This window comes from Theropithecus gelada, chromosome 3, assembly GCF_003255815.1.
Source record: "Theropithecus gelada isolate Dixy chromosome 3, Tgel_1.0, whole genome shotgun sequence".
Classification (NCBI taxonomy): domain Eukaryota; kingdom Metazoa; phylum Chordata; class Mammalia; order Primates; family Cercopithecidae; genus Theropithecus; species Theropithecus gelada.
This window is the reverse complement of record NC_037670.1, coordinates 97,563,663-97,578,851: the sequence shown is the minus strand read 5'-3', so window position 1 is coordinate 97,578,851 and position 15,189 is coordinate 97,563,663. Positions and strand designations below refer to the sequence as shown.

General features: G+C 33.9%; 1 protein-coding gene across 1 annotated transcript in view; it reads right to left on the bottom strand.

Moving 5' to 3' along the window:
- Positions 1-234: 234 nt before the first annotated feature.
- AGMO (alkylglycerol monooxygenase) overlaps positions 235-15,189 on the bottom strand; it is a 363,147-nt gene continuing 348,192 nt past the window's right edge. Inside the window, exon 13 of the mRNA XM_025380172.1 lies at positions 235-430. Coding sequence (XP_025235957.1) covers positions 356-430 — 75 coding nt within the window. The 3' untranslated portion in view covers positions 235-355. The remainder of the gene's footprint in view (positions 431-15,189) is intronic.

The following is a 15,189-nucleotide window of genomic DNA, read 5'->3' as shown; positions in this document are numbered from 1 at the left end:
AGACATCAAAGGAAACATTGTTTTCAAATCGATGCAAAGGCAATATTCCTTCTTGTTTTTACTGTTTTTAAGTTTCATCCCTTCTTTTTATACTTATTGTCTTATAGGCTGTCAGTTAATATAACATGATTATATTTGAAATATTTTTTTAATTGTAGTAATAAAGGGGGAAAGTAACCACAAGTGACTTTAATTTTTAATAGAAAATTTAAAAATGTGAAAAGCAAACAATAATAAATAAGTAATTTTATCTTTCATTAAAGAAATAGTTCATATAAGCATTATATAAGATAATTACATTTTAATGTGCTTGTGGACAACTCATTAAAAGAAGAGAATTATGTACAAATTCAGGTTATTTCCAGGGGCCAGACGTGAGTTGTTTCATGCTTCTAACTCCCCAGAAAGCAATGCAAATGGAGAAAACAATCTGAAGAAAAAAAAACACAAAGAGAAAAAAAAAGTTAGAAGTGAATCAATACTATTGCTCAACTGAATTAAAAATATTTCCCTAGAGGAAAATGAACATGGATATTTTAGGCAGTCAAGTTATTTAAATTAAATCTAGCAATTGCTCACTGATAGAACTTAGCCAATTTTACTTAAAACAGGGTTTGTGAAGACAGGAGCTGGAGTTAAAAAGTTTTATTTCTGTGGCTTGTTTCTTATATTCACAAATCTAGGTCATTTCAAGGAATGGGGCTAGATAGATATTCAAATATTTCTTCTGACATTTGGAGATACAGCATGGTGTATGTATTATATTAAATGATCTAATTGCTTACATAAGTTAAGAAACCTTTGGAATAGGAGAAATAAAAACACTGTTAAAGAATCCCTCCAAGGCAATATGATCTAGCTTACTATGAATTTTGTCCAACGTGAATTAAATTCTAAACACTGCTGATGATTTACCTCCATAGTCTTTTGATTTTATCACGTGTAAAAATGTAACTGCAAATTTATTTCACACTGAAGACTTAACTAAATCATATTAAGCAGCCTCAAAGTTCATTGAGTTTGTTCAATCCAGGCACCGGTCATGGTCTTTGCACCATCAGATTTCCCAAAAGCAAACCCTTCCCTTTGCTCTTACCTAGGCACTGATAATTAAAACTATAGGATTGCTTTCCTGATCACCATTTTAGGTGGTTGGGTACTGGAATGAGGATGAAAGAAAACAATACCAAAACAACCAGAGTTATTGGGATAGCTGTGCAGGAGTTTCTCTATATTTTTTCATATATGTGTGTACTTCCCCTCCATACTGTTAAAATACGACCAGATGCCTCGCCCCAAGAAGAATATCACTATACCTGGAAGATTCACTGAAATATACAAAGAGAGAACATTTAAATAAGAAGATGAAGGCATGGGAGCATTCTGGGGTGGGGAACTCTGGTGAAGTCAAGACTGTTAACTAAGGACAGCTGTTAATTCACAGAAAATACCTTCAACTGTGCTGATTTTGCTATTAAAACATGAATGAGGAAAAAAACACTGCCAACAAGCAAAATACTAACAAGCAAAACAACACCAACACCAACAACAACAATCCTCCCAAACAAGAATGTTTAGATTTATGAGTGGGTTGTTCAGTTTCATATGAACCTCCTGGATCTTTCTAGAGAACCATCATCTTTCACATTAGCCAGTTTGATGGACTTCTTGGAATTCATGCATTCCTTTTAGCCTATAACACTCACGATATGAAAAAATATTAAAAATAAAATCAGCAGTTTTATTGAAGGAGAAGTCAAGAATAATATTAACATTTTGGAGTTGCCTCAGAAGTCAAATACAATGTATTTAAAGGCTGGTTTTGATTTTGTTTCTTTTGACTGTAATTCAAGAGAAATGACCTCATGGGATTTCTTCTGATGGTGCCAGGTAAAATAATACTGTGCTGGGGGGAGTATTTGTTAAAACTCTTAGACTTGTGCCATGAGTTGCATTTGTCCATGAAAATGGGTTAATGCTGAGAGGGGCGCTGAGAAGATAGCTTTTCAAGTGAGACAGAGATGATAAATCTATAATATCAGAGTAAATAATTTACTTTAGATCCAGAATATTCAACAAGCAATTAACAGATACCTTGTGTTGTGCAGGGTGGTGGAATTGAAACTATATTTGGCACTAGAAGTCTTTATTGGTTTTGAATCTGGTGTCTGCAGTCACAAGGATGATCTCCCTGAGGGAAGGCTGAGGAGAATTACTTCAGTGAAACCTCAAAAGCTGTATATAAAGTTTTTGGAGTATTCTCATAAATCTCATAATTCTCCTCTTTTCCATTCTCAATTCCCCTAGACTATCCATACTTTCATCTCGACTCCCAGTACTGTTAAACATTTTTACCTAAAGAGGAAGTGGAAAAGATTGCACGTCTAGTTATGCCTTGTTATTAATCCACCACTTTCCACTAAATCTTTCCACCTTTGAAACTCTGATTCACATCCTTTATCCTGTAGCACCTACCTCTAAGTAAATCACAAAAATCTTCCCCTTTCCAATTATCTGAAATGCTTTTAAATTCCTACCAAAAATGCAGTGCTGAAGTTTGCAGTCTTATTTTGTTTGTTTGTTTGTTTGTTTGTTTGTTTTGCTTGCTTGCTTGTTTCAGGCTCCTGTGTGTTATCCCTTCAAAGAGATGTACAACTGGTTAAGCCTAGGGCTCAGGATCAGATTATATTAATGTGCAATGGAGACCTTCGCTTAGGCCGGCATTGTCCTACATGCCTTTATTAGATTATGTCATCTAATTCTCATAACAAACTTTGGAGTACTGGTATCCAATTTGGCAATGAGACAGTGGGAACTCAAAATTCATGTGGTTTTTACCAGGGAATCACAAAACTACTACATATCAGAGCTAGAATAAACTTTTACATTTATCTAGTAACCCCAAGAAAATCTAACTGCAAAACCTGGGAAACCATTTCAAAGAATATGAACATCCATAGTGAATTAATTTCCTTTTCTGTAGTCATCACCTAGATTTTCCTAGTTATTTTTTTTTTCTTGTGGCAGTAACTGCTAGGCTTCTGAGACCTTTTCACAATCAATATTTTAAGAACTAATTTGGAATTTTTATATATAATAAAATCCAGATTGGCAAAGGATCATAGAAATAAAATAAAATAAATGTGTCCTTCTAAAAATATGTGACTCTGAAATACCATTCCGTTAGAAAATATTTCAGTAGAAGAAAACAGAGTTAATTTTATATTTTAGAATATATGTTTATATATAAATATTATATACAATGTATAATAGATTCAAATACATATTGCACATACAAATTTAAGTCAGAAAATTATTTAACATAGTGTCAATATAACCACCTGATTACTGTAGTCACTCCACTTACATTTTTCCTTTTCCAACTGTTCTCTTGATTTTTGTATTAACCCATTTATTTTAGGTCTCCTTAGTTGATTAGATTAAATATGTTACTTTACTTGATAGTTCATTAACACATTTCTCAAATATTTTTAAAATAAAGACAGAATTCCTACTTAGGCTAGTGGAAAAATAGATGAAAACTGTAGACTTTTTATTTTGCAATATTTGTCTCTAATCTACAGATATGATGTTTCCGGCTACATACAAACTCAATGCACACTTATTTTATCCTAGTTCTAGGCAAGTCCCATGATTTTAACAGATGGATTCTAAGCACAAAGCAGAGGAAGTTCATTCTTAGTGTCAAGCCCTCCTTGTGCTAACACATCATTAGTGGTCCTTGTCTTCAGGCTATTTCCTTGACTTCCCAGGAACCTCAACTCTGATGCCTGAACTTTGGCCTCTACAGATGCTGTCATGTTTCCACCAGGCCTTTCCAAAAAGTTCATCAATTGGCAGGTGGCTAATCTGTCAGTAATCCATATTAAAATCCTAATGGGGACTGGTGTTTTATTCTGCTGCTCCTCTCAGGTGTGTGTGTGTGTGTGTGTGTGTGTGTGTGTGTGTTGCTTTTGTTTTAAGAGACAAGGTCTTTCCCAAACTGGACTTGAACTCCTGGGCTCAAGCACTCCTCCCATCTCAGCCTCCCTAGTTGGGCCTATAGGGACATACCGTCTCGCCCAGGTTTATGTCTGTGTTTTAAGAGGCCTTATTCAAATGGCTCTAATGATGAGCAAATCAAGCATCTAATCTTAAAGGAGAGAGAATAGTATCAGAAGAGGTATTTGTGTACTTGTTGCATGCTCTCAAATTGCAAACTTTCAAATTACAAAGAAATCGGGTGGATTTGACTTACACCTATGTACATATCTGTCTCTTCTGGTTTCAATCCACTTACTATATTTATCAAGAAGCAACCAGAAGAGAGAGAGAGGAAAAAAAATATATATATATATATGATATATATATATCACCTTGTCCAGTGGAAAGTTCCAACTGCAACTATCTAGGAACTTCCCATAGCCTTTGTGGAAGTGATGAAATAAGACTTTTCAAATAATTTAGCCTTTAGATAAGCTTACAAGTAAAATGAAAGCTTTAATGTACTTGAATAATTATTCACAAGAGAAATAAAATCTTTGAAAGTGCTAAAATTTTTTGTCTCCCAAACATGTATTTATTGTCACAAAGATCAAAATAGAAAACATTCACTGATATATAGCTTATTTAATTTTATGTGTATTGCCAGAAGTGGTGTGACTATGTATATATCTGTGAATGACTAATAGGATGAATAAACATGTTAAATGAGCTAGGCCATTTTGCTGAATGATAAAGTCACTTACTCTACTTTGTCAAGGAAGAAATTTGAGTTATTTTAAGTATAAAAGTGACAGACTTAGTCACTTTACAACAAATTGAAAGGTTATTACTATTTAGTCAATTATATGTTTTTAGTCAAATATAGGTTTATATACTTATTTCCTAAAATTTCCCTAAAACTTTTTAAAAATTAGAATATTAGAATAACTATTTTGTATTCTAAACAAATGTATGCACTGGCCCTAAATAGAAGACTACATTTTTCTTTTATTATTATTATTATTATTATTATTATAATACTTTAAGTTCTAGGGTACACGTGCATAACGTGCAGATTTGTTACATATGTATACTTGTGCCATGTTGGTGTGCTGCACCCATCAACTCGTCAGCACCCATCAACTTGTCATTTACATCAGGTATAACTCCCAATGCAATCCTCCTCCCCCCTCCCCATGATAGGCCCCGGTGTGTGATGTTCCCCTTCCTGAGTCCAAGTGATCTCATTGTTCAGTTCCCACCTATGAGTGAGAACATGCGATATTTGGTTTTCTGTTCTTGCGATAGTTTGCTGAGAATGATGGTTTCCAGCTGCATCCATGTCGCTACAAAGGACACAAACTCATTCTTTTTTATGGCTGCATAGTATTCCATGGTGTATATGTGCCACATTTTCTTAATCCAGTCTGTCACTGATGGACATTTGGGTTGATTCCAAGTCTTTGCTATTGTGAATAGTGCCTCAATAAACATACGTGTGCATGTGTCTTTATAGCAGCATGATTTATAATCCTTTGGGTATATACCCAGTAATGGGATGGCTGGGTCATATGGTACATCTAGTTCTAGATCCTTGAGGAATCGCCATACTGTTTTCCATAATTGTTGAACTAGTTTACAATCCCACCAACAGTGTAAAAGTGTTCCAATTTCTCCACATCCTCTCCAGCACCTGTTGTTTCCTGACTTTTTAATGATTGCCATTCTAACTGGTGTGAGATGGTATCCCATTGTGGTTTTGATTTGCATTTCTCTGATGGCCAGTGATGATGAGCATTTTTTCATGTAAGACTACATTTTTCTGAAAAATTATTTCTGTAATATCAGTGAGGTTTATAAAATGTCAGTTAACTAGCCGGGCGTGGTGGCTCACGCCTGTCATCCCAGCACTTTGGGAGGCCGAGGCGGGCGGATCACGTGGTTAGGAGATAGACACCATCCTGGCTAACGCGGTGAAACCCCGTCTCTACCGAAAATACAAAAAACTAGCTGGGCATGGTAGTGGGCACCTGTAGTCCCAGCTACTCGGGAGGCTGAGGCAGGAGATTGGCGTGAATCCGGGAGACGGAGGTTGCAGTGAGCCCAAATCGTGCCACTGCACTCCAGCCTGGGGGACAAAACAAGACTCTGTCTCAAAAAAAAAAAACCCAAAAAAACAAAAAAACAGTTAATTATTTAAGAGAACGATAACAATCGCAACAGTAAGAATTGATTTAAAGGAAACACATTAAATATGCAGTATTTTTTTCCTAAATTATTTAAAGAAAACTAAAACTAACCCTGTGTTAAATACACTTTTTAACACAATGTTTTGTTTTTTTGAGATGATCATTGTCTGCTGTACAGATAAGAACCCAAAAAGAGATCAAACCTGGATTGCACCAAAATATCTCTATTTCCTATGAGCGCAAGAAGACAAGTAAGCACAATGGAACTGGAATAGAAATTAGAGCCAAATGTACTGTAGCTCTTTATGAACTGGAAACATCAGAAATATATTAGATAATTATAGATTTTTTTTCTAGAATTTTGCAAGAACCCAATTTCACAAATGCCAACTTATAAGAAATTGAGAATTGTTGACTTTCGCTTTGAAAATATTCTATATATCACCAAAATATTTATTCATGTTCAGAAAAAGGCAAAGAAAATGTTAGAGAAATAATTTCCAAATACTGCATCTATTCCTTGGAAATCTTGCATTATCCCGTTGTGCTTATTTCTATACCCCATTCAAGAGAGAACACAATCACAGCTATGTTTAATATGAGATCTTTTAATGTTTTTTCCTATATAAATTTTAAATCAAACAGTATTACATTAGTTTATAAATATATATCACAGTTCTTAGCTGATGAAAAACAATGTAAAAAGAAAGTTCATGTGAATGACCATGTGATAATAGCACCTTATTGAAAAGAATATCAATAGTATCAGAAGAGGTATTTGTGTGCTTGTTGCACACCTTATTGAAAAGAATATCATTCAATCAATTAATATCTACTGTTATAATTTTCAAACAGGAGAAAATACTAAACATAACGCAATCAAGTTTTAAAAAGATAAATACAAAATACACATTAAAACAGAGTTTTCACTGCTTCAGCTGAACTCCAAAAATGGAAACATCAGATTTTACTATTCAATGGGGGCAAAAGACACTTATAATTAGAGTAACAAAAAGTACTAGGTCAATTTACACAGCAAATGCATAATCTTTAATTTCAACCATTATTTCAGTTCCCTAATTATATACGATTATTTACTCACTTCTAAAGGTCTAAACTGCCTAAGAAAGTGTGCATCCTTTTGGACAATACTACGGAAGAGAAGCCTATTGTTCATCCAGACCACATTTAAACTCTCATGATAACATTTGAAAACCATAAATATTAGTAAAAAGATTAGAGATCACTTAGAGGTCTCCAAAGCCTAGCCATAATTCAGAGAATATACTTTAATACAGTTGGCATGAATTAGCTACCGTACATGTAAACCCATCTGGTTAAAATTGTATAAACCATAGTTAGCATAAAGTGAAAATAGATGCTACATTTCTCAAAAACATTTGTGAATTTTTCATCTTTGATTTGGAAGTTATGAATAAAGTGTTTTTATGAGATAGATGGCTTTAAAAATTACAATATTACCAACCCTTGTTCTAAGAGAAAGACAATCCAATAATGTGGATTTTTAAATTGTCTTTGAATAACTACTCGATTCTTGCCTTTCCTTATAAACACTGACACACTTCTATTTACATTGTTTTCCTGGAGAATTTCTAAATATTTTGATACACATACTCTTGATGTTCTGACCCAACTTCTCTATTTTCTCCAGCTTAGATTATTATATTTTTAGTTTAAGTTTGTCAAAAGGTCAGGTATATAGACACTAGCATAATGTGAAAATAGGCCAGGGGCGGTGGCTCACGCCTGTAATCCCAGCACTTTGGGAGGCCAAGGCGGGCAGATCACGAGGTCAGGAGATCGAGACCAATCTGGCTAACACGGTGAAACCCTGTCTCTATTAAAAATACAAAAAATTAGCCAGGCATGGTGGCAGGCACCTGTAGTCCCAGCTACTCAGGGGACTGAGGCAGGAGAATGGCGTGAATCCAGGAGGCGGAGCTGGCAGTGAGCTGAGATCGCGCCACTGCACTCCAGCCTTGGCGACAGTGTGATACTCTGTGTCAAAAAAATAAAGTTAAATAAATAAATAAATAAACAAACAAATAAAATGGAAAATAGATTTACCACAACTAACAAGCAGAGAAAACTTAGAGGCAACCATACTTGATTATGTCTGTGATTTATAAATCATGAATCACAAATTATGTCTGTGATATAAATCATTAATATATTCATGGGGTGTCCAGAAGATGTGCCTTGTTTAAATTGAAGCTTGAATTTGTATTTTTCTAATCATCCAAGTTCTTAATGCTAGAGAAGAGTGACGTTTTGGACTTTTTCTTAAACACTACAGGGGAGAAACAGTAAGGATACATAGAGATAGAGTTGCAATAAGGTCAGATTAATAAAGGACCAAATATCATTTGTGAGAAGAAACGTTTGGAAGAACACTGACCATCGTGTTGGCAAAAGTATCTTAGTAAAGGTGTACTTTAGAGAAATAATCTTTTCCCACCAATAATCTTCCTCTGGTGCTCACCATGGAACCTCATGTTTTTTACTTTTTACGGATGTGAGAAGAAATTTTTTTAAAAAAATCAGGGCTATAAAAAACTTTTAAGAACGATCTGTTTTAGTTTTTATAAAGTTGGGAATAAAACAAGAGCAGAAAAATAACAAGGCATCTGATGAACATTATACCTAGCTTGACTCTCTGTTGAGACTTTTTACTCATTAAAATTAGTGATGGGCAAACCATTCAAAATATCCTGACCCCATACTCTGAAAGCTATGACAGCACTATTTTTTGAAGTATAAGATAGTTCTGTGAATCTAAAAATTCTTTCATTAACTTTCTTATTTTACTCTTATATTTCTGTAAATAAGTTCTAGCTGCAACTACAATTTCATTTAATATTTCTGCGTATGCCTAACATTGGCACAAAATTGTTTGCCTCATATCCAGCATGTTTTAAAACAGAAGATTTTTGAATAAGATGTTGCTGGATTCATCATAGTCCTTAAGTGTCCTAACAGAACTCTCTTGAATGATGAGAAACACGGCATTTAATCTAAATTCAAAGTACTACACCTTTCTAATACCTTTTACTACTGACTGCTAAAATTTAAAGCATTTACATTTTAAAACCAGAGGTTTGTTTCCATAAAAAATTATCAAGAAAATAATTCAGTCCTAATCTTTTACCAAAAGGTCATTTTTGTGCTAAATGACTGGCGGCGGCGCCCATTTCCTCCCCAATCCTCTTACCACAGCACACCGATTTTCAGTGTATTCCAAAGAGCAACACATACTTCTCGCATTTCTCTGACATAAATAAAGAGTCCAAGGCATCCCACATGGCTAACAGTTTTCAATACTTGACGTACAAAAACTTCAATCTGGAAGAACATGTGTTTACAAATGCGGAATAGCATTCAATACAGCTTATCCAGGATTTTTAGTGTGCTGTTAAACAAATTATTTGACTTTATCTACTATGTGGGAAACAAAAAAATTCTCTTAAAAATGAGTTCATTTTTAGGGAAAACATGCCATGTTTACAGAAACCATAGTGATGTCTGGTTTTAAAAATAAGACAGCCTATCTTGAAAAGATATGTTTTGAAAAGATTCTTTCGTATTGTTTTTGTTTATGTCAAAGGGATGATTAGAGCCCCAGTAAATGGGAACCTCCCAGCACAGGCTAATAGAAGGCCAGCAACCCACATATGGCTTGCAGCTTGGGGGATTTCTCTCAGTGTTCTGCCAGAGATGGGACTGCCCAAATGGTTTCTCGCCTAAGTCTGAAGTCATAAACTGCAGGACCAGCCATTCCAGAACTGGACCCAAGGGTATACAGAGTCTTGACTGGTGGGAAACAATGACTGCTTCCTAAGGAAGCCACAGCTGCTTTCCTGAGAGACACCTCAGATGCCTGAATTTTCCCTTACTTTCCATTTTTGACTACCTGTTCTGGCAACAGTTCTAACAAAGGGAGAGGCAGGCAGCAGGCACCCAGCTGTTTTCAATAAGACTTGGCAACATAGGTACTGATGACATAAACACTACAAACATTCAAAGAACATATTTTCTCCTTTCTAGTCATAAAAAAAAGGTGTGAGCCGGTATCAACACCTCACATCTCTTTTACTCCAAATAATGATGATGATGACGATATGATGATAATAATAATTTTATTATTAAAACAAAGATAAAAAAAACATATCAACTGCTGGGAAGAAGCTCAAATGATACAGAGTATTGGAAAGATGTGAAATCTCCACATTTCAGGGACAATAATTTTTCTTTTTCCTTATAAAACGATAAGATTAAAGTGTGCACTTAATTTGATTGATTTCTCATTTTTTCCCATGACACAGGCCAAAAACAATCAGATATTGCATTATCCATTTGCATTACAACACATTTTCTTTTTCATTTTCATATATTCAAAAATATAATTTAACAAGGTTAATATATGCTGCAATCTCCAGGTAAGTATATCAATGAAATAGTACATAAGATCCTCTGCTAATATGAATCTAGAAGATGTTGATTTACATTTTAAGTCAGATGAGTGGAATTTCTTGGCTTTTAAAAAATTTGTATTCACTTTCTGGATCTGATATTTGGAAACTGAAATTTTAAATGACTCACTCATGCTTATAGGTAGCAAATTCAAGGTATTTTAAAAAATGATTTCTATATCTGACATATTAGAATATGAATTTACTTAAAGAAATGAATTGGAGCTTCAGTAATCTATATTACTAGGTAACTGTTTAATTTCCTGTATAACGGAGTGATATTCCTATAACAGAGAACAGAATTGCATTTAATTTTCTGTCCTAAGATTCTTATTGTTTTTATCCCAATAATTCAGAAAAAAAAAAAATACTTGGTTAGGCCACTTCTCCTTAATATATCTATTGTTTCTGTGATAATTTTCTTTCCTCCAAGATGGTAGAACATATTATTTGATCTGGGTTTTAAATTAGACCCTTTCAAATAAAAATGACTACTGACTAAAAGCAGCAGAGAAAATATTTTTCAAGTTGTTTATGAAAACCAGCTTTGGATAAAGTGATACTGTTAATTCAAAAACTTAAAGCTATTTTACAGAAAATAAAAGTGTAGCCGGGCGCGGTGGCTCAAGCCTGTAATCCCAGCACTTTGGGAGGCCGAGGCGGGTGGATCACGAGGTCAGGAGATCGAGACCATCCTGGCTAACATGGTGAAACCCCGTCTCTACTAAAAATACAAAAAAAACTAGCCGGGCGTGGTGGCGGGCGCCTGTAGTCCCAGCTACTCGGAGGCTGAGGCGGGAGAATGGCGTGAACCCGGGAGGCGGAGCTTGCAGTGAGCCGAGATCGCGCCACTGCACTCCAGCCTGGGCGACACAGCGAGACTCCGTCTCAAAAAAAAAAAAAAAAAAAAAAAAAAAAAAGTGTCATTAGTTAAATGTGAATAGACTAAGGATGATATACTGCATACACATTGCAATTACTGTAACTTGGGACATAAAGGGACCGGTAAAATGAAGGAAATAAAACTCTGCAGAAGGAACAAGCAGACTAGGTTGTCCCAGTTCAACACAAATTATTTTGCCTCAAGAGGTCAATTTGATTTTGTTTCTGTATTTATAAAATGAGAAGAATAGCTTCCCTGATTTTTCACAGGATTTTACTGAGTATTGACTTACTTTTCTAATTATGAAGTGTTATAAGAATATAAGAGAGACTATTATGCTACTATTCTTGCTTAAAAGACTCAGTAAATTAAAAGTGAAAACAGAAAGTGACAGATGAGACACAAATTATAAGTAGATTTTGGAACATGAGAGACTTTAGTCAGCTCTTTCTCATTGGTGGTCATAAGTTAAAATGATGCCTTTAAAGTTGTGGCTATATGATAATTGCTGGGAAAATATAATTCTACAAAGTGACATAAGATTTTAGTGGGTAACTATTACAATTATGGATTGATCATTTGTTTGAAGTATTTCTATCATGGACCCTGTCCTTTTACAACATGGTGTTCCATGTTTTTTTGAGTTTTTATACCAGCCTTTTGAAACACATTTTAGTGTCTTAACATCATTTTTATTTTAATTCCTTACTTACAACAAAAATATGGAATAATTTCTAAATATCCTCCCACTCACTATTACCAAACTACTATTTTGTTCGTTCATATTACATTAAATTCCCTACTCATATATAAAACTATGTCTAAAATAATTATTTTTACACATATCTTTTTCTGGGGGATCCTGAGCAACACAATGGAAATATATGCATAAACATTTTCTACAATAAACAGACCATTTTTTAGTTATAGTGTTTTCTTGAAATATTTTTTGACAAATGTAAAAAGAATAGCATTCAACAAAGCTGAGTCAATTTTGAGCGGAACCACACTAATGCCATAATACATTTTTGGACTAGCAAATTGAGAACAGAACTGCAAAGGAAAGGGCCAAACACAATGGAGGAAGAAAGGTCAAGAAAACGCCTTGGAGAATTATTGTTCCATACCTTTGCTGTATTGTAAACAATGCTTTGCTAGACAATCAAAACTCTTCAGAACCTATTAAAATGTTCAGTCTAGACTCAATGTAGGAAAACCTAATATATTAAAGTCACAAAATAGTAAACTTTCAAATTTCTCTAAAATAAATATATTATTCCATCCATTCACTATCTATTTAGTGTTAGGCATGGAGTACACACACACACACACACACACACACACACACACACAATAGAATGGACCCACTTCAAAGGTGAATGGTTGCATAAAAAAGAATTACATTGAATCAGTCTCTATTAGGTTGTATTCACTCACAAATATTTATCTCACTCTTTTTTCATGCCAGGCATTTCATTGTTGGCAGAGATGTTACTGGTGAGTACTGTGGCCTTGAGTTTTTCATGAACATATATTAGATTTGTACAGACTTTATTTCTAAATCTTCAGGTAGAATTATCTTTATAATGTTGTCATTCAATGAAAAAGCAAAATATTTTACTAAAATGAGATCAATCCCAGGACTATATTACATTTTCCACTGACTTAGCTTACTTGTAAAATGAATCATATCCAGCACAGCTATCTTAACAGGGTTCTTATAAGAGTCAGCGATGAATCATCCTCATCTAGCAGGTAGAGTATTCCCTGAAGTAACCATGATTCAGTGCTTTGAGTAGCACTTTGGGCATAAAAAAGAAGTCAATTTTAATCACAGTTCCACTTTAGGGAAGTTACTTAACCCTGCTATGCCTCAGTATCTTCAGCTGAAAAAGAGAATCTTACAAAGTTGTTGTAATGTTTAATTTAAATAAGGTACATGAAAACTTACTATAGACTTTCATACGTGCAAACACTCAACAAACATCAGCAGTTTCAGTTGATTATATTGTGCTATTATTGTCAGTTTTGACATTAGATCAGCATTTACAGCAATGTTTTCCAAACTTCACATTGAAAATATGTCATAGAAGTTCTTCCTCTCGTTGGATTTAACTTATTTTGTTCAATTATTATTGGTATGAGACACATATAAATAGATCTTTTAAAAAATTCATGAGATAAAATAAGTATAAATAAAAATTCTAATATTTATTTTTTTTCTATCTCAATGGATTCTCTTACCCATCACTTTTGAAAACCACAATCAAAAGTATAAAGAAGTCTTCAACATTCTAAAGTTTGATATGCTAGGAAAAACACTGGCTGAGCACCATGAAACGTGGATTCTCATCCTTCGAGTCACAAATAGCTGAATTGTTTTATTTTCTCAAGACAATCAGTTTATTTGTTCAATGAGAAAGTAGAAATAGAAAATCTCCAAGATCTATTATCAGTTCTATTATGTGAAAAAAAAAAAAAATGACCAACACAATATTAAAAAAATATAAATTTCCCAGGATTGCCTCCAGGCAAATTTAAATTTATAATAAAAAGGATACATCAGAAATACTTCTCCTTATCCCAATTTTTTTGGACAATAATGTAATTAAATGGAAAAATAAAACCTGAAAAATTCTTTTATAAAAGCATCCCCCACACATTTAAGTATGCATAGAGAACGGCAAAGAATGGAAGAGATAGATTCCAAAATCATCAATTCCTAGATATCAAGATTCCTGATCCCCTCAATGGAGATAAGCCAGCTTCCTGGCACTCTGCTTCCCAAAATTTTACAAACTTAGGATATATGAAAGTCATCTCTGAAAAATAACTTACTGGATATTGCCAAAGGGATGGTAGATAAAGCATCAGCAGTAGCAATAACTCTTACAAAAATTTTGCAAATGCAAGAACTCAGATAAAAACATGTAAAATGAACAATTTTAATGGTTACTGGTAAATAATGGAGTACTTCAAGGACAACAGAAATTTCACAGGGAAAATATTTTGCTTGTTGTGTTTATAGTTCAAGAAACATAGACTGGCCATTAATGTACATATCCAGTTACAAAATTAAACTTTTAAAATGTTTAGTTTTTACATGATCCATAATTTGTTGCTGTTTATTTCTCTCTTCAATGAGAGATAAAGGAGAGAGAAAGACAAGAGGAAGAAATCACTAGAATTTCTAAAAATAATTATGTTATGAAAAATCTATAAAAACAAATCCATGGAAAATTTGTAACCAATATTAAATATTGAATAAGAGAAAATTTATACTTTGGGACACTATGAATTTTCAGAAAGTATCTTTGTAGTTGAAAATGTGTTTATGATTATATCAAAGATATATTTTATGGATTCTGGAGAAATGTGTTAATAATTCTCATGACTAAGTAAAGGCAACAGAAACCTCTTTGGTTAGCTTCTGAAGTTAGCACATGCAGCAAAAGTTATGCACAGTTAAAATTACCCGAGAAAATCCCTTCAATAACTTCTAAAGTATAATACACATGGTTTTGTATATACAAATGCTTTTTGACAATTTTCTCACACCCTCAAATTTGAGAACCATTGTGCAAGGCTGAGGAAAGTAACCAAAGGAAAGTCTATATATAGGTTTCTCACAACTCAAACCAAT